Source organism: Botryllus schlosseri, chromosome 9, assembly GCF_051294905.1.
Source record: "Botryllus schlosseri isolate E-star chromosome 9, Bs_hap1, whole genome shotgun sequence".
In the NCBI taxonomy this organism is placed as follows: domain Eukaryota; kingdom Metazoa; phylum Chordata; class Ascidiacea; order Stolidobranchia; family Styelidae; genus Botryllus; species Botryllus schlosseri.
In genome coordinates this window covers 23115656-23137029 of record NC_137244.1, presented here as the reverse complement: position 1 = coordinate 23137029, position 21374 = coordinate 23115656, and the positions used below count along the sequence as shown (strand labels likewise).

Below are 21374 nucleotides of genomic sequence, written 5' to 3'. Positions count from 1 at the left end.
ATTTCATATTAAGAAAGTAGCTCATCGAATGGAATTCATTCTAGGAGATAGTAAATAAAACTTTTTGGAAGATCACAAAGCACCCAACTACAAACAGTTGGTCTGAAAATTGGTATGTGCATATGAAAATTTGGAGCAAACATGAGCATTAAAGATCACTTCCTGTTCAGTCATCCTGAAATATTTCCTTACAGTGAAGAACACGGGAAAGGTTTCACCAAGACATCAAAACAACAAAAGCATGATACCAGGATATATACGATGAGCATATTATGGCAGACTATTGCTGGAACCTTTCGAGACTGCACTAAATTGCTTACAAGCAAAAATCGTACAAGAAAGAATTTTGTTTTAAGATAAATTAATGTTAAATTCCAATCATTTATTATTTTTAATTTACGATAGAGGGCTGACATAAAACTGATTGAATTAATACAACGCTATTTCAGTATTTAGGTAGATACTTATATCTATGATTGGAGTTTAATTATTTACATAACATCCGTCAAACTCTCCAACTATGATAATGCCCCTAAATATAATGATGTTGCTTTATTTGGATTTAAAATAGTCTTCAGTGTGTAAAAATAACAGGTAAATTGAATTTCTGAACTTTTTTTTATTTAGTCCATACAGCGAAAATATGAGAGTGTAGTCAAAATAACCACATGGTTTATCTCTAAAAGCATAGCCAATTTGAATGCAAACTAAGGTCATATTCGGAATCACTGCCCTTCAGAACCCCCAAAACCACTTTTACTTTGTCTGCCTAATAACTATTATAATATGTGTTGACCAGTGTTATAATGAATATTTACTTCAAATCAATGCGACTTCCGCGACATGTCTGTGTCTCGACCTCCAGTGAACCACTGAGACAGTCTGCCCCGGTTTAGAAACATTAACATAGATATCAAATCTCCCACGTACCTATCTGGTCCTACTACTTAATTTTTCCACTTACCCACACAATCCCCGCAGGTCGTGGCACAAACTGACATAACCCATGCACAATATCCAGCATCTTTCCAACTCTGGCAGTCACTTCGAATATCCGCAGCGCAACCTAACGAACAAATCAAGTAAATTTACACAATTGCGATAATGCAGTAGAACACTGATCGGTTGGAAATGACCTTAAAGATCTCTCGCTGACCTCTGAAAATCCTACAAAATATAATAGATAGCTGTTTGTCTATATAGAAAGTCGTTAATTTCTGCCTACCAATGATACAGCAGCGGATATTACTGTAATTTTCCATGTATAATACGCCCCCATGCAAAACATGCAAGCAGAAAATGGACTTTAGAATGTAGATTCTGAGAAAGGGCATGTACCCATGTATAGTATGCACCCTGCACTAGCAGTACATGAATTGTACATGCGTAAATGTAGATTATACAAGCTTCTCGTGTTGACGAACTTGCGCATATGATAAGTTATGAGCCATGGTTATGTTTTAGTATTAGCGGAAATCGATTGTGCACGGTAAAGTCTGCTTGCGGCGATTCAACGTCATTCTGTTTTGCAATGTCGTTGTTGAACAATCATGACACAACAATCGCTAATCATTATACACTTAACGGCATTGTCTCTAAACCAGGGGTGGGCTATTATTTTTCTCGCGGGCCAAATGAGTAACTGAAAATACATTGGCGAGCCGAGTCAAAATGTTTAGCTATATTCTCCAGCGTATTACCTTTATTTCTAAATCGAAAGCAGTGAATTACATTGTTAATAAATGCTGCTCAGTGGATGCGTTGATATTAGATAATGAGAAAATGATGGTTAATTACCAGAAAAAAAATTATATGCCAACGCTGGAATGCTGAGCTCTATAAATTAAGGGTTTTTATTCGGGGGAGATGGAGAGCCATATAAATATCAAGACATTTATACTACAGCCACGATAAATAGCGCAGTGCGCCAAGAAAATTTGTATAAAGTTTTATAAATATCTGGAAAAATAGATTTTGGAGGGAGGGGATTGGGGTGCGGCAGTTACGGCCCCGTGTTTCGAGCTTTATACCGTCTTTGAATTTGAGCTTTGGGCTTTCTTTTTTTGACATGCCCTTCATCCTTTATGGATGATGATGTCTCATAGTAAAAACGAACGCTGATTGACTTGTTTGACGAAATATGTATTTGGAATTGTTACAAAACAATTTGAAGCACATACCGAGTAATGCGTAATGTGACAGTGGCAACGAAAAAGGTTTTAACAAAACTATATGGAAAGTGACGACTTCTTGTGACTTTAATTTTTACGACATACTTTGCCACATTGGCTTTATTTTTAATATGGATTCCGCATGCGAGGGACGTAGGCTGCGTAATTGCGGCATATTGAATAACAGGCTTCAAGGTAAAGCTATTTCCGTTCCGGTTGAGTTTATACAGCCAGCAATATTCAAGAGTAGGATTTATGTTTTGAAGTCCAAGCAACGGGCACGCGGGCTGCTCAGAATAGCTTCGTGGGCCGGCCGAACTTTGCCGCGGTCTGCTCCAAACGATTATAGATAGGATACAAAGCCTGCAAGGCCTGAGACACAATAGTTCAGGCCAGCGACGATATCTTGCGCACCAGGCCTATTGGTGATGTAATTGCTCAGGCCAACGATTACAGCGCATGCACCAGACTTATTGTAGATGCAATTGTTCAGGTGACTGTAACCAGGCCTGTTGCAGAGGTGACTGTTTAGGTCAGCAATGATATCTTGCGCACCTGGCCTGTTGTAGATGCGATTGTTAATGCCTGTTGTTGATGTAATAATTCAGGCAAGCAAGTAATGTTCCCTCTAATTTTGCACGAGTCTGCGCGGACTCACCAACTCACCGCGCGGGGCCCCTTGGACAACAGTGCGTAACGGCTAAAACAGATCATCACTTCAGCTTAGATTTTCTGTGCGCAGAGACCATGTCAGCACTACGCAATGGCGCACGCGCGCAGCTTAGCGGGGGATTTTTTCAAGAATTGTTATTATCATGCATAATGCGCACCCCCTGATTATTGGACAAAAAATCGGTAAAATTTATGCATTTTACGTGGAAAATAACGGTAGTCATGGTACCCTAATTTTCCATGTATAACACGCAAAATTTTACCGATTTTTTGCCCTACAATAGGGGGGTGCGTATTATACATGGGTACAACAAGCCTTGAAAAAATCTCCGTCGATAGAAAACTTGAAATCACATCTTTCTTCATGTTTGTTTCCAATCGCGCATCACTTTCAGCCAACGCGCCCAGTAATTCGTATTATCAGTGTAACGAGCTGCCTATTAGCGAGAAGTGTGTTGCCAAATAACGAGTCGTCTGTTAGTTTGCCTTTGTACGCAAGCGAGATCAGGTCATTGATTGCTTCACGCGTGCGTGGTGCTCCTTGCTAATTCATCGTGTCAACAACAGGCCTGAACAATCACATATACAGCAGGCCATGCGCGTAAGATATAATCGCTTGCGTAATCAGTCAAATCTCCAACAGGCCTGATGCGCACGACATAACCGTTGACCTGAGCAATCGTATTTGTAATAGCTAATAGGCCGCGTGCGCAAGATGTCGTGTCGCTGGCCTGAACTATCGCGTCGCAGGCCTCGCAGGCTTTGGCTGCTATCTACTATTGATTAGAGACAATGCTGTTAATTGTATAATGATTAGCGATCGTTATTTCATGATTGTTCAACAGTGACATCGCAAAACAGAATGACATCCTATACTAAAACGCAACTATTCATGTACAGCTAATGCAGGGTGCGTACTATACATGGGTACAGGCTTTTTCCCAGAATTTGCAAGCCATTTTAAGGGTGCGTATTATACATAGGGGCGTACTATACTTGGAAAATTACGATACATATTTCAACTTTGACATATTACCTTCTGTTATGCTAAAATAACTGATGCAGAATCTATAGAAGACTAGTCTATGTGCAATGCGCAATAGGGCAAAAAAAACTTTTCCTTCGGATTTCACTGGCTACTTGATAAAATTGTTAGGTCGGTTAAAAAAACGCTGCACACCAATTTTGGCTCCATTCCAACCAGTAGAAGCAAGATTCGTGCAGTAGAAAGTTTTGAATTTATCATTAAAAAACAAAAAAATAAAATTTTCAAAATTTTTCAAAATTCAAAATCGGAGGACATTTTCAAAAACCTGAAAAAGGAGAACAAATCCTCCTATAGGAGAACGTATGGTAACCCTACGATACGCCATGAGGCGGAGAAGCATGTATAGGTCTGTATAGGGATTAAAAATTTATCGGTCACTGAGTGGCATGCGGTATTTAGTAGGGTATAACGGGATAAAAAGCCAAGGGATGCGTTTTGCTCCCCCCCCATGTAGCATAACGTCAAATTGATGGACATTGATGATTGATAATTTTATATATAATTGATACATGGACTTTCCGGACGATCGTGGCAGAATACGGACGATATCTCGCGCGCTAACTCCGAAATTCAATCCGTTTCGACTAGTTTGGTGGATATTATGACGTTTCCCGCTCAGGGTAGACGTGTTGCCCCACTCTACCCTACAGCCCTGGTACTTACTGGGGCATTCCTGTGTGTTGCAATTCCTCGTTTCTCTCAAATGCTTGTCGCATGATCCCGTAATACAAATCCGAGTTCTCGATTGCAGCCCTCCGCCACACGAGGCGTCACAGCGCCCGTAATAAGACCAGTCGGAATATTCTGCATGACAGACGCTCCATAATGCAAACCAATCGAAATAACCAAATGACATCGACCAGACCTTTGCATGACTGCACATTACAATCACGAGACTCCGTATCAGACCCAGGGCATTGTCCCGGCTGTGAGCATGTTCTCGATCGCGATTGGGTGCCGCCGCCGCATTCTTCCGAGCATGCTCCCCACACCGTATCCCACTGGCTCCATGTAGGAGTAGGACTGACCCCACCACCTGCGAGAGTTGGGTATCGCACGAATATTAAGAGTGGTGATTGAGCAGTAGTAATAATGTGCTATCATGCAGCGCAGCACCAGGCCCAAAACCATTCCTGCTTGGACTTTTCGCACATAGAGTCGGGCAACTAACAAAATTTTCAGCTTTTAGAAACTCCATTAGAATTTGAATAATAGCTACACAGGTTTTTTCAAACTACAGTAGATTGGAATTAGAATAACTGAATTTACAAAAACTTGAAAATTCATTCAAATTTTTAAATTATAAGGAAATCGGGCCTACAACAAAAATCAAAGCTCAGTTCATATCAAATCAGAAAGAATAACACCACGTTTTGTTTGTTTGCACGATACAGTTCCCCGGTAGGAAAATGAGAAATTGGATCAGAATTATATTTAGAGGGAAAGAACATTTCGAAGATTAGGTTAGAATTAGATTACCGGCATGACGCTCTAATAAGTTCAATTGGAAAATTAGAATTCTCCAGCTGTCCGAGTCCGATTGCACATATTATACTTTTAGCAAGCATGCCTTCTAAATTTACCCGCCCCAGCCCCAATACTGAAATTATAAGCTACATGCCCGTCGGGTAAAATAGTAGTGTCCCACGCATTCACTGCAGTGAGCCGATAAGAAATACAATACAATGTTACCGTACCCCACAATATTTGATAGACGAGGGAGCCACTTGTTGACATTGTGGCGCTATGAAATAGTCACGATATAGAAGTGCAAAATAATTTTCGCTAACACATTAACTGGAATAATTTTCCCTGTGGCCACAAAAAGAATAGCCTACATTTGCAAACTATCATAGTCAATATTACACTACGGAGTCGTAATAGGAGGTGCTCAAATAGTCGACACAAAGCTCAATTTTCCACGCAAAATCTTTGACACACCATTTTTACCGTCGTATAATCCTTCCTATGAATATCAAATATTTCGAAGGTGTCACTCGGAAACATACTAATTAGGGCAGGTGTCACCAACATGCAGACTATGGAGCTGATATATTGCGGCCCGCGATTTAATTTGAGATTTCGGGAGAAGGCTTAGTAAGGCATATTAAAATGCTAAAATTGATTTCTGTTTCAAAATGTTGTTGCTGTTATTCAATGTAAGATATTCTCCCATGCCCAATATCATTATTCCTCACTAGCTGAAACAACTTCGGCGATGACAACAGCTTTCCATCGAAGAAGGATCAGCTGATATGAATGAGCAATTGGGCATATTGCGTCGACACGCAATGGCCCAGACACTGCCAACACCAAGATGCTTAGGAAGCGGCTTGAGGTTCCCCACAACATCAAGCATTGCGAGGTGATAGTCATTCAGCTAGTACCGTGTCTCGCTAGCTCCAATGTCGACTGCTTAGTCGCTGAAAAGCGTTGTCAGATATCGTATGCACTGTGCTGCTCATAGTTCAAAATAAAAGTGATGATCATAATACCTTATTGCTGGATTTGTATTTCTTTAATAGCATTTTATTAGAGCACAAAGTTGTTCAGGCGCAAAGTCTTAAAAACATAGTTGCTAAACGCTATTTGTCTCGATATTGCATTTTGGCCTGCAGCCACCACAAAATTTGAAGAGTGGCCCGCGAGCCATTTTGAGTTGGCGACCACTGAATTAGGGTGTCTTACTTCACTAGCCGTAAAATTTCACTCAATTCAATTTTCATGCCTACTAGTCTGAGTTGTCATATGTACTATCATTCGCCATTTCCAAAGACAGAAGAAGTCACATACCTTCACAGACTTTACACGATACCTTACAGCGTTCTCGAACAACAGGATACAGGTCACATTGACCAGTCTGTTCTCGTAACGGACACTGATACCCTGGGGTATCTTCGCAGTTTCCGCCTGCCAAAACAATGAATTAAGCCAAAGAAAAAAATTAAACAAGGCAGAACTGGTGTTAGCAATAGGATTCCAGGCTTTTATCAGCCACCCGTATAACAAGTCTGGTCAATACATAGAATCAATATCATACCGCCATTCATTGGCTGTTGGCAAGTCAATTTTCTTGGACGTCCCAATGAGTATGGATTAATGCTTGATGAATCACAGAATCGGTCTAATGCTTTAGTAATAGTTCTCAACCATCGCTTGTATACCTATATCATTACTGGCATGGAGAAAGTCAATGATCGAGCCTGGACCTATGACACATAACGGGGCACTTTCTTGGGCATAAACATCAGTGGGCTATTTTCACAATCTGAATAGATATTTGTTCAGCTTCGTGACAATTTCCCCAACCAAAATATTACATTGACAACTAAAGTTAGCATGTTTTAAAGTTTCAAACAGAGAGATGTTGGAGATGTCCTAATGCCACATGCAATATCGTACTTGCAACAAGTTTGAAATTGTGAAAATGGTGTTAATACGATCAATCGTTTTACCATATTTTCATACATTATTTACACAAATCATCTTTCAGCTAAAAAAAATTGAAATCATCTCACAAGTTATTTTCTGCTAGTTAAATATCATGTTACTTGCCCATGTACATTAGGGTTGTCCAAAATTCGGAAAATCTTAAAAAGTCTGCGTGATTGTGTCTCATTCTTTAGATTATTGATGAAAAACAACAATTAGCCTGAAAGAAGCTTACAGGAAAGCCGTTAAGATTTTGGGCAAAGCGTTTGAAACCAGCTGCTCAAGAATGGGCGTGCCATCGACCATAGAACGGCGAGAAGACTAGTAATCAAACAAACACGGCTCTTGATTGGCTAATCGGCTATGCTTCAATGATCACGGCAGCAGCAGCTTGCTGATTAGGTGTTCAAGAAGTCTGCTACCGGCGGGGATTCTGAGTGCGCATTGTTAGTATTTTGGCAGGTGATGATTTCAGATTAATTCAGGACATGTTGAGTTACGAAATACATCATGAGCAAACAACACCTGCTTCACAAAACCTTTTACAGCATGACTGCTTTATTGTGAAGGAAGCGGCTGTAGCCTACATGCCGTGTTTTCATCGAGGAAAAGCAAGGGTGCTTATGCAAGTGGTGAACGAATTGTACATTGTACACATACCTGCATCATATCAGTGTGAACAAATATCAAAAGCATTGAGTATATTTGTAACAATCCACAATAATGACATCAAGTCTACGGGACTATTCAAGAGATCTATTCCCAACTACTTCGAATGTTTGAAACTCAAAAAGATAAGACAGATTCCTTTACATGCAATGCATGAAAACAGATTTAGGAATTTGCATTTATCATACCCTATAACAGTTATCTAATTTGCAAGTTCAGTACTATATGTGACATACATTGAAACAATCCCGAAGTCCGGCACCTATCTGATAGATAATATCTATTCATAATCGATAATACTCATTTACATAATTATTGACAATCAAATTAGGTGAGCAATCCCGAAACGAACCTGAATCACCGCAAGGTTGTTCATTGCAATTTCTGGTTTCGGTTGCAAGGCCTGGACAGAGGCCCATTACAGTGCATTCCCTCTCCCTTGTTTGCGTCCCACCGTCACAGGGAGCCGAGCAGTCACCATATGGGCCCCATTCACCCCATGTAGGAGCAATTCCTACCCCTCAAAGTAAAATCGCATCCCAAATATGATATTGATGAAAATATACGTCTCTGTAGCTTCAAAAATCATAAGCCTATTATGTGGATTATTAACATGGTTACAAATAGCATTTTGATGTTACCAGCAGGGAGAAATGATCAACGAAGCTCAATCAGCAGCTCTATGAAATATCCCTCATTCACTTTGGTTTTCTCGTGCATAGTACAGGGAATTGGCTAGCATTATTTATATAGATTATAAGGTTATTATGAGGTTATAAGGATATTAATGAAAAAATGGCTGACTCTCAGGTAGCGAATGAGAAATATCCGGTACGGTAACATGAAGAGCAAACAGTATCTAAATAAAGATACACTCCTGATAACATAGTATCATTAGTGTCACGATGTATATATTTTAGACTACACAAAAACACATTTTTCCTATCAAAGGGGCTTGATCATTCCATGAAATCTATCCTTATAGTTCCTTACGATTCCAACCAATTCAACCCTAAATTCAATTCCGAAACCCTACTATTGTTCTCCACAATGATAAGCCAAACCTACTGAAGTTTCCGGATTCATATGTAGTTTGTAAAGAGTTTGTATGTGTGCTTGCTAGAGAGGAATTATCATAGTTAGATTGCAACGACTTTACTCTGATTCAGTGGTTATACATATTTTTTTTAAACAAAGTAAATGAGTAGCGAGCCTGTATCTATGACTGAGCACAAAACACAAAGCTATAATTGGTTAAGCGAATGGTAAGCCCATATAATTAGATATTCTGTAATGACACAAAAACCGAAATAATCAGAGACTCACCACTGTCGCATTTATCATCACAGATGGTCGGACAGTTTTCTTTGACATAAGTATTGACCAAGCACCAAAACTTCATATCGGCAGTACACCATGGTGCATCTGTGCAATCTGCTAATAAATCACATAGTCACAAAGAGTGAACATGAGAGAAGTTGATACATGAATCAGGCCAAATAACAACAATTTCATGCACAAAATAAAGTTGATACGTAAAAAAATGTATGAAATTTACTTGCAATGGCCCTGAAGCTTTATGTGAGGCTTTGACTGCAAACCTGGACAATCAAAGTGGGAACCACCACACTTGTAAATTTTTTGAAATTTGCTACGTGCATAGATGAGCAACTTCCGAACACAATAAACTTTATTCAGGAAGAATTGAACGCCTGTGTCAAAAGTTACATCATTTTGAAAATCGACAATTTTCTACTCATTTCGGCTCTGCAGCATTCAGGATTTATCAATGCATTATTCAAAAAGGTGTGAACATATGTTGGATTACAGTTGAGGTTTGGCACTTCTATAAATGAGTGGCTATTCTGATGGTCTATATTCCCGAGTGGTATTAAATGCCATGTGATGTAGGGTTAAAGGTTGAATAATAAAGGCGAAGCTTGATCGATGGTCTGTAATTGGTCAAGCGTTACACATTTCTGATTGCAGATTGTTCAAAATCCAATACAAATACTCAAACAAGATTGGTATCGTATGAATGCTGGCTTCAGGGAGAATCTGTTTATAGCTATTTAATTTTGGATATGAGATTGGAACATAGCGAAATTGCGGTCTGATGAGCACACTGCATTTGAACATGGAAATGCTCAAGTTTGGCATATGCTAGGCCAGGCGTTCCCATACTTTTTTGACTTGACACACCTTATTAAGCTCAACCATAGTGTCCTATATGGTGTCGACACAAGCAAATCTCACGGCTCAGTGAAATTGTATCACGTCACAATTTCCATTTGGCTACAGGCAATTTGACGGTCATTTTTGACCGGCTTGCCGAGAATAAAATTTGGTAAAACGGGTATCAATCGAAAGCTGACTCTGCACTGATGACGAAAATATAAATTTTATTCCGCTTGCGGCCCTGGAACCCCCACAATCAGCCTTGAACTTTTCATTGTTATGGAGGTTGGCATTGGGACGCAACAATGCTTTTTGGGCCTTTTTCTCTTGAGCTACACTCTCGTTTCGCCAGACAGCATTGTTGCGTCATGAGCTTCTCTCTCGTTTCCCCAGACAGCATTGTTGCGTCCCAATGCCAATCTCCATAACAATGAAAAATTCGAGGCTGATTGTGGGAGTTTCCAGGCCACGAGCGGAATAAAATTTATATTTTCGTAATCAGTGCAGAGTCAGCTTTCGATTGATACCCGTTTTACCAAATTTTATTCTCGGCAAGCCGGTCAAAAATGACCGTCAAATTGCCTGTAGCCAAATGGAAATTGTGACGTGATACAATTTCACTGAGCCGTGAGATTTGCTTGTGTCGACACCATATAGGACACTATGGCTCAACTATTCATCACTCCCCCTGAAGATAATATGTCAAATTTTATCAACCTATTTGAAACCAAGAGCTGTTTCTTGGGTACCGGTACGGTATTGATTAATGAGAAGTGCTACGCGTTACTCCTGTCGTTTACCCGTCCGCTGTTGAATTTCTTTGCTGTGACATTCAGAGTTATCTGTTTTGATAAGGAGTCAGAAACTCTACCGATAGTGCTCTGAATGTCAAAGTGAGGAAATTCAACATCAATGCGGGAAAACAGCAGGAGCAACAGGTAGCCCTTCTCATTAATCAATACCCAAGAAACAGCCCTTGGTTTCAAATAGGTTGATAAAGCCTGACATCAAACATGTAGTCGAGTTATAGAGCCGTATTCCGGGCTAACTGCTTGTACTACCAACTGAACCCAAACCAAAAATATTTGATAAGGATCCGTGTACTTGATTGAATTATCTCTTGATACATCACAATTAATACCATGAAAAGACACAAAGTGTCGACATAACTTGGCAGAATCTACACAACACCAAACCTGACGTGCCGATTAAACCGGCAAAATAACTAGGCCTGATAAGCACACCACAAACAAATAGCCATGCACCCCTACATAAGAAGTATTGAAGCACTCTAAGAAGAATAGGCAAACAATCGATGGTGATATCACTGTGTTTCTAATATATTTTCCGTACAATCGGTGTACGCTTGGTTTGATTCCGAGTGAAATTGTAAATGCAATACTAGTCTGCGCTTGAGATTACTGGACCACAACCTGACAGATCCATTTCGCCTATCAACATTCAACACATACCACTTTAATTTCATTGCTATTCCTTTTTATGTTACCTGTATGGTGTATTGCATATCAGTTTTCGTTCCTCATATAGACAACCAAATTTACCAGAAGTACGCCATAGTAACGGTAGCTAACTTCGTTTCCATGCATGACCGACGGACGGCGCATGCGTTGCAGAGATGAGCACGGATTAGGATTAGGTTTTGAAAAAACAGGATTTGTGAAATTTTGTCGGATTTGGATTGGATTTGGATTAGACATTTTTTTCAGAACGGATTAGGATTTGGATTGGATTTATCTTTTTTCTGGGAGATTGAAATGTCCCGTGGCGAATGGCAACAAACTTTATTCAGATCAGTTATTAATGTACTTATGGTTACTAGGTTATCTTGAATTAAGTGAATCGTTGATTGTGAAAGAAAATTTTCGAATCCCACCATTGCATAAATTAGTTTTTTTTCTGAATTTCCAGTTGGAATCGGATTAGGATTGGACATGGACTTGAATATGAAAAAGTTATGGATTAGGATTTGGATTTGGATTTGAAGGTTCGGATTTGGATTGGATTAGGACATAGAAATTTCAAATCCGCTCATCTCTGATGCGTTGTAGCATAGTGTCATTAGTGTGGTGTCGACTCACTCGACTGTAGGGCTGGGCAAAATCGAGTACCCAAGTGATTCGATTCTGAATCACGTATAACGCTTCGAGTCGAGTCAAGTAATCGAGTATCGCTCGTTATGACGTCACAACAGAATGTACTATGTCAAAGTTCAAATATGTACCTTTTATAATACCACAAGGAACAAAATGCCTGTTATCCGTCACAGTAAAGATACTTTGGTATTTTTTGACCATACCGATTTGATTGCACTTCTTGACAATGTTGTGAGGTGATCATGACTTCGGAAATGTGTTATTTGCAGTAACGTTCGTTGCTTTCTACTATGTCTGGTATGCTGCGACACGGCCAATCAAGGTTTGAAGACTTCCACAGTGCAAAATAGTATCAAAACTATAATTATCGTCCGTAAATTACCTTTCAGTTGCGGGGAGCCCATAACTTCAGTACTCGAAAAAATCGTCTTTTACTACTCGACTCAAATCATTAAAATTAATACTCGATTCAGATTCGAGTACTCGAATCATTGTGCCCAGCCCTACTCGACTGTCGACTAGGGCTGGGCATAATGATTCGAGTACTCGAATCTGAATCGAGTATTAAATTGGATGATTCGAGTCGAGTAGTAAAACGCGATTTTTTCGAGTACTGAAATTATACGCTCCTCGCAACTGAAAGTTAATTTACTAACGGGAATTATAGTTTTGACACTATTTTCCACTGAGGAAGCCTGAAACCTTGATTGGCCGTGTCGCAGCATACGAGACATAGCACAAAGCTACGAACGTTACTGGAAATAACACATTTCCGAAGTCATGATCAACCTGCAACATTGTCCAGAAGTGCAATGAAATCGTTATGGTTGAAAAAATAAAGTATCTTTAATGTGATGGATAACATGCGTTATGTTCTTTGTAGTGGCATAAAAGGCACATATTTGAACTTTAACATAGTACATGTTGTTGTGACGTCATAATGAGTGATACTCGAATACTTGACTCGACTCGAAGCATAATATGTGATTCAGAATCGAATCACTCAGGTACTCGATTTTGCCCAGCCCTACTGTCGACACATGCAAATCTCACGGGTCATACTTTCCATTTGATCAAAGACAAATTGACGGTAATTTTTAACCGGCTTGCCGAGCATCAAATTTGATAAAAACGGGTATCAATCGGAAGCTGCCGCTGTAGCCTACCGATGACGAAAATATAAATTTTATTTCGCTCATGGCCCTGAAACCCTCACAATCCGCCTGGAATTTTTCATTGTTATAGAGAGCGGCATAGTGACGCAACAATGTTGTCTGCCGAAGCGAGAGCGTAGCTCGAGTGCAAATGAGTGGATGTGCAGCGAGAGTAAGTGCTCAGCTAATGTCGCGGCAATGATACCGCTGTATTACTTCTGACGCGAAAGGTATCCGGCATTCGGAGGAATCCGAATGATGATTGATAAATTAGAAATCAAATTCAAACGTTACCGTTTAGATAAATCTATATTCCTGACAAGGGCTATATAGGCCTAGGCTTGGTAATAGAGCATTCCAAATTCCAATGAAAAACAAAGGCTTTGTTGGTAACATTTTGGAATCATTTGACTTGTCCGGCCCGAAAGCTATCTAATAATGGATATAGTCCGGACCACGATCCCAGTTTAATTCGACACTCCTGCTGTGAAACTTCAATCATCATTTTACTTGCTGCATTTGCGGACCGAGTCCTACCCTACAGGTCACTGGAATGCTCTGTTACCAAGCCTAGGCCTATACAGGGTTGCCATCGACATGGACCAAAAATTAAGGACAGTCGAAAAATTAAAATAGCATGAAAAAGCGTTTTTGTACATATACTGTATATATACGAGCCGTGGCATATCACATTCCATACTTTTCACCAGAAACAAACTGCTCCAGCAACTCCCTGTTATTAGAAAGTGCTTCATGGATCTCGCGACAGCTCAGTTCTAGGTTTACCTTTATTTAGGGCCGAAACAGCACTTCGTCAGCCCCCCCCCCCCCCCACAAAAAAAAAAATACCGTTGGTGTTGCCCCCTGGGGTGATAAACCAAATTTCGTCACCTCGTTAAGACGAGGCGTCAACCAATATGGAAAAAGGCCGCACACCAAGTTTAGACAAATCATTTTTGAGCGTATGGATCAACAACTCCAGTAACAATGCTTGTCGTCTTGGTCCTGGCCGAAGAAAACTATTTGCAATGTTGGAATCGGAGAATATTGCTTTGAACAATTGCGATGTGTAATCGTTGATGAGGAATGATTGCTGGTGTTTGACAGTATAGAATGCCTAGGTACCAGAGATGAGCATGGATTAGGATTAGGTTTTGAAAAAACAGGATTTGTGAAATTTTGTCGGATTTGGATTGGATTTGGATTAGACATTTTTTTCAGAACGGATTAGGATTTGGATTGGATTTGCCTATTTTCTGGGAGATTGAAATGTCGTGTGGCGAATGGCGACTAACGTTATTCAGATCAGTTATTAATGTACTTATGGTTACTAAGTTATCTCGAATCAAGTGAATCGTTGGTTGAGAATAAATGTTTTCGAATCCCTCCATTGCATAAATTGGTATTTTTTCTGAATTTCCAGTTGGAATCGGATTAGGATTGGACATGGACTTGAATATGAAAAAGTTATGGATTAGGATTTGGATTTGGATTTGAAGGTTCGGATTTGGATTGGATTAAGACATAGAAATTTCAAATCCGCTCATCTCTGCTAGGTACCAGAGATGAGCATGGATTAGGATTAGGTTTTGAAAAAACAGGATTTGTGAAATTTTGTCGGATTTGGATTGGATTTGGATTAGACATTTTTTTCGGAACGGATTAGGATTTGGATTGGATTTACCTATTTTCTGGGAGATTGAAATGTCGTGTGGCGAATGGCGACAAACTTTATTCAGATCAGTTATTAATGTACTTATAGTTACTAAGTTATCTTGAATCAAGTGGTTGTATGCGGTTGTGAAAGAAAATTTTCGAATCCCTCCATTACATAAATTAGTATTTTTTCTGAATTTCCAGTTGGAATCGGATTAGGATTGGACATGGACTTGAATATGAAAAAGTTATGGATTAGGTTTTGGATTTGGATTTGAAGGTTCGGATTTGGATTGGATTTGGACATAGAAATTTCAAATCCGCTCATCTCTGCTAGGTACCCTCTGCAGCTGCTGCCTTGTAGTCTGAGGTCGTTGGTGCTGATCGACTTGTGGAACAATTATTCATTGACTGGCTCAAATTAATCATCATGACACACATCTTGTGTTTTGGGGTATCAATGTAAGTTGAAGTAGCGGTCTCCCCTATGGCCTCCAGGTTAATGTCAGAATTGCATATATTGCTATGTGCGAAACACTCGCCCTTCAATCTTCGTTAGATACCGTTGAATTCTCTCTCATAATCGACACGAAAAACATTTTTACGCCTGTTTATTTCACTAATCAGATTTAGTCTTCTTTGTAGCTAAAACTATATGCGCAAGTGCAATATAATTTGGAGAAATGTAAAAATGATTTATAGCTTTACTACTTTTTAACCAATATGTGTCGACTGCACTGCGCCTTTTTTTCACTACGCAATATATGCGGCTTTCCTCAGAGCTTGAGCTCATTCTGCTGTGGACCAAACAGCAGTAACCTGGCATTGCTGTTTACTGCTAAAATGACGTCCGCTGCGGTAGCTTGGTACAGCCGAAACTGCTGTACCCCCACTCGCTGCCCTAGCTATCTCACCATTTAGAAGTCAAATCTTGTGGTGTGTACGTCACGAGAGTTCCTTTCATTTATGATGTCATAAAATCTCGACGAATAAGCTTAATTTTAGAATATTATGCAACATGCAACATAGATACCAAAGGAAAACGATCGATGTTTTGTAGCGATTGAAAATAAGACAAAATAAGGATGCAAGTCGAAAATAAGGACATTTCTTAGAAATAAAGACAGTCGAGTTATCTAAGACGTGGCCCTTCAAAATAAGGACAAATCTTAGAAATAAGGACGGTATGGCAACCCTGCCTATATAGCACTTGTCAGGAATATAGGAGTTTTAACCGAACAGTGACGGCGACGCCAGCTGATCTCACTCTCGACGCGCAGCCGCATCCTTGCTTTTGAGCTACTCTCTCGTTTCGCCAGACAGCATTGTTGCGTCACACGGCCAATCTCCTCAACAATGAATAATTTTGGGCTGATTGTGGAGGTTCCAGGGCCACGAGCGGAATAAAATTTCTATTTTCGCAAGTAGTGCAGCGTCAGCTTTCGATTGATACCCAGTTCATCAAATTTAATGCTCGGCAAGCCGGTCAAAAATCACCGTCAATTTGCCTTTGATTAAATGTAAAGTATGACGTGATACAATTTCATTGAGCCGTGAGATTTGCTTGTGTCGACACCATATAGAACACTATGCTATTACTATAGATAACTAGCCTACGAATAGATGCGTATCACGTGATTCACGGTCGTGTGATGCTACATGCGCAGATTTGTTGTCGCTTCAGAGCATGAAACGGCAACGTAATTGCTAATCCCATAGATGACGACCCGAGCGCTCAAATTCAATAAAGTTGATCTTATTTGAAGGCTACAGTCACGCTGATTCTGATAATATACATCAAAATCTGATCAGGACAAAGGAACCCCCTCGAAATACCCCTCAAAGTCTGGTTGTATAACGGCAAGCATCCCTTTGTTGGACGCTGGGGGATGCGAAGCCCTATCGGTACAACCAATACTGTCCAATCACTCTTACTACCCAGGACGAGTATGGCCGCCAGGCCTTCATAGTCCGACCGGGATCTGGTACGGCATCGTCGGGCCAGTATCCCGGGGCACAAGTACGGTGGAGGAGGGATAAGCGGCTGCAGACGCCCCCTCTAAAGGCGTGCTTGTGCCAACTGTTTGAACCCCTAACATGAGAAAAAGCGGAAACAAACAGAAGCAACCTTATGGGTGCTTTGAATCCAACGGCTCAAAGTGCCCTAACACGGGCGCTTGTGGCACATAGTGCTGTGGTGAAATCCCACAGGGCTGTCACAAGCGTCACGAGGGAGGTTTACTGCGGTTCCTCCAGACCCCCTGAAAATGAGCATCGTTTCTATAGACATCCGAACATTTTCATGAGATGAAAAGAAAATTTTCAAGTTTTTTTTTATTTATTATTTATTTTTATATAATAAATAGAAAATTTCGTCTCCTGTAGCAAAGCGGTTACTGGCTGGAATTGAACCAAATTTTGTGTGTAGGCTTAAATTAGGTAACCTAACAATTTTATAAAGTAGCGAGTACGATTTGGGCAAAAAAGTCATTTTTGAAGAGCCTTAATGTAACATGCGACTCCGAGAAGTGTGCCAGAACGATCAGCAGCGCGGGAGCCTAGATGGCTGGCGACAAATGCCATCCCGCAGGGAACCTTATTTGCCAGTAAAGAAATACCAATTTGAAATCGTGTGCGTCTTTTAGTCGAATGAATTACTACTAGTCATCACAGGGTTCGACTGCAGGCACATGGTCACCGGCTTGACTCACGGACTCCTCCCCCATATCAACTAGAAAGGGTCATTTTAGTATGGTTTTGTTTATATAAGTTAATTTGCAGTATGGTGCCGAATTGCTAGGGGAGGAGATCCCAAACTTTCTGTGTAACAGAAGACTTTGATTTTTTACCACAATAGTTATATTTTTAATGCCTGCAGTCGTATCTCGCCAGTTCGCCCCTTAGTTTTGTTGTTTGTAGGCCCCCACCACCATGTATTGTGTTGTTTTTGGTGGGGGTGTCTTTATCTATGTTTCATGTTCTTCTGGCGAACTGGCCCCGTCCTCTTCTGTCCTCTGTCTTAAAATAATATTGCATTTCATGTATGTGATTCGCCTATTTATTTATTAAATTATGTGTTCAAGTAAATTCTTTTTCCCGCTACCGTAAATGGCGGGTATTGATCCAAATATATACACTGTATATATTTGAGGTGAACGTAGTCGCGACTGTATTTATTCATTGTGCATGTTATCCTTTCATGAACCATGGCGAATAAAATATTGAGACACGAAAAACGTTTATGCGATTTCAATTTATTTTGACATAGCAGATAGGAGGTCACGAATCATATAACGTAGTCATTATACCAACGTGTACGACCGAATATGTTTCATGAATATTTAGAGGTCCTACCTTTTACAACACACCTCAGTCATCTCTACCGGTGAATATGATTAAGTGAGCAGAGAGGACATAAAAATTGATACCAATATATGTGCAATTCTCGATCACATTGACCGATTCAATCATGAATTATGAAAATTATTCGCGCCTGGCGCGTTTAGGCGATACAATCTCACCCAATATACGGACACCTATGTAGATGATAAGTAGCTGCGAAAAGCGTAGAGCTTGAGGGGAGTTAGGGGTGACGAAATGCTGATATACGATCCTGGATATATATATATATATATATAGCGTTAAGTTCAGGGTTATGTTTCGGATTAGGGTTAGTTTTTCGGTTATGAAGTCACATGCTGAAGTGACGCATGCTAATGTGTCACATGTTCAACTGTCGTTTTCCATTGTATAACATGGTCATTGGTCACATGTCAGGCAACTTACAGGGACACTAGAACTAGGTATCCCTGCTACTACAGGTTTTGTATCAATATGTAATAAGCTTTTAAAATTGTTATTACATTGTAATCTGTTATCGGTATGCTCCTTATTGCCTAAATGAAAGGCACCCTCTAAGAAATTAGGATATTTGCGAGTTGCGCCTGATCCGCGCTCCGTCGTTTACATTGTGGTCTTTGTAATAGTTTGCTGGGTCCGCCGTTTAGTAATGCTAGTTCCGCCAGTTCGGCGGTCTGCCCGTTCCGACGTTTAGATCTATGTCACCCAAGTTTCGCCCTACTCATTACTCGAATAAGGCAACCAGCGTGCTTAGTACGAGATTTTACAGAGAAAATGCGGTGCAAATGACGAATCCAATGTAGTGATTTCGAATTTGCTCTACCATGACGTCATGATTTTTCAATTGTGACTTGGCAGTGTATTGACATGTATGGCTCTTTGGGAGTTAAAATGGAAAATATGGGGTCAATATGGCTATTCGGACGAAAAAGGTTTCCGACCCCTACTATAGACGTCGTGCGCGCCATATGTTATGTGTTAAAACTGTTTTGGTGTCAGGACACTCACACTAATCAAGCCGGTTGTCCTACATATGAGCGGGCCAACAAACACCGAAAAACGGTGATTATATTGGACCGATAAATCAGAAATTCAGTGGGCGATATTTGAAATATATCTCCTGTCTTTACTTCACAAAAAATCTTCTCGGGTAAAACAACGATCCCAGCCGTTTTTGAAAATTTACAAATCAGCAATATTGATAAATATGACGCGAATTTAGCAGGGTTGTAATGACTCGAGTCATGACTCGACTCGAGTCAGACTCGAGTCACGATTTTCGGATGACTCGACTCGACTCGAGTCATTTTCTCAAAATACGGAAATGACTCGACTCGACTCGAGTCAATCTGTGTATTGACGCGACTTGGACTCGAGTCATTGCGCATGACTCGAAGCAAGTCATCATTGACTCGAGATTCAGACGGCGAAGACCGACATTTCATTGTAATTTCGAAGCCAACACACTATTGGGATTTCGTTTGTTGGTACTGGTGCTTGAAAATGCGACCAGAAACTGCTAAAAGTGAGGAAAATTGATATATTATAAATGCGAACCATTCAATATCACCAAACAGAGTTAAAAATGTGGGTTTAGGAAGACTTTAACTGGAAACTGACCAGTCAACACAATGACTTGGACTCGGACTCGAGTCACAATACCATGACTCGGACTCGATCCTCTATTCGCTGACTTGGACTCGGACTTGACTCGGTGGGAATTGAAAATGACTCGACTTGACTCGAGTCAAAAATATAAAAGTGAGATTGACTTGTGACTCGGAGCCTTGTGACTTGGTTACAACCGTGGAATTTAGTGCCATAAATTACAAATCTGTCAGAGAGCCATATCATATACCAGCAAAAGAGCCATATAGGCCCTGTTCAACAATGCAAACATTTTTATTAAGCATCCATATCTTTCAGTAATATCTTACCACCCGTTCCTTAGATTTCAACTTTGCAACATTCGCTGCATCGACCAACGGCAACAAGAAAGTAATTATTAATATAAAACAAAGAGGTACAGGCCTACCTTGCAACGTCATAATTTGGGCTGATTTTTTAGAAGTTTCCTTGACACATCACGCTATTTCAGTTGTTCATAATAAAAGAACTCGCTTCCGTCACATGCTACGTACTTGACCTATAGCTAAGGCCTATATTCCGGTGCGGTCGCAGAGTTATCTGTGTCCGACGAGGCGGAAATACTATATTTATTCAGTGGTACAAACTAGTTCTTGCGCCCCAGAAATTCTCCGAGCATCCCTGGAAGACTAGGTGCATATGCTTTGTACAGTAGGCCAACTAAATGTTAGTCATATTTCTGGTGACGTCATACGTTCATGTTCACATGGTAGGCTACAACTGCATGACGAACAAACCCGTATTGGGGTGGGGGTTAACGTATAGCGCTGCCACGTCAATGGCTTCAGATTCAACCAGAGTCGACTCTGAAGGTTTATCACCGTCTGATCCGCATACTCGGTGGTATCTTATGAAAGCCTCAGACGAAGTCGGTAATCCCTATAAGTCGTCAGCTCAAGAATCATAACAAGATTATCGGTCTGGTGAAAATCACCAATGACTAATTGACCATAGCTGTCGAAGCACCCTGAATATGAAACAACGACAAAATCTTTATCCGCTTCGAGCAACAGTTTGCGTGACTAGAACGATTTATTTCACATCATACTATTTACTAACCTTGAGAATATGCTCCTTGAAATAGCAATCCAACAGCAAAACACAGAAAGAAATATCCTTGCATTGGCATGGTTTGTTGTGCTATCGATCAACGTCGCATGAATTTTATCCTAAATTGCACCTGAGCTGTCCAGTTGACACAGTTTTTCTAATACCCCTCTACAGGAAATAATTCGTTACATATTCGTTACGCCCACAGCGAATATTAGAAAAC

General features: G+C 40.3%; 1 protein-coding gene across 1 annotated transcript in view; it reads right to left on the bottom strand.

The window, feature by feature from the left end:
* Positions 1-21343, bottom strand: part of LOC145445970 (uncharacterized) — a 48384-nt gene extending 27041 nt beyond the window's left edge. The window contains exons 1-7 of the mRNA XM_080324136.1: positions 21161-21343; positions 9319-9426; positions 8345-8512; positions 6685-6801; positions 4757-4927; positions 4555-4695; positions 965-1066 (exon numbers count right to left, since the gene is read on the bottom strand). Of these exons, the coding sequence (XP_080180262.1) occupies positions 965-1066; positions 4555-4695; positions 4757-4927; positions 6685-6801; positions 8345-8512; positions 9319-9426; positions 21161-21230 (877 nt within the window). The 5' untranslated portion in view covers positions 21231-21343. The remainder of the gene's footprint in view (positions 1-964; positions 1067-4554; positions 4696-4756; positions 4928-6684; positions 6802-8344; positions 8513-9318; positions 9427-21160) is intronic.
* Between the last annotated feature and the right edge of the window lie 31 nt (positions 21344-21374).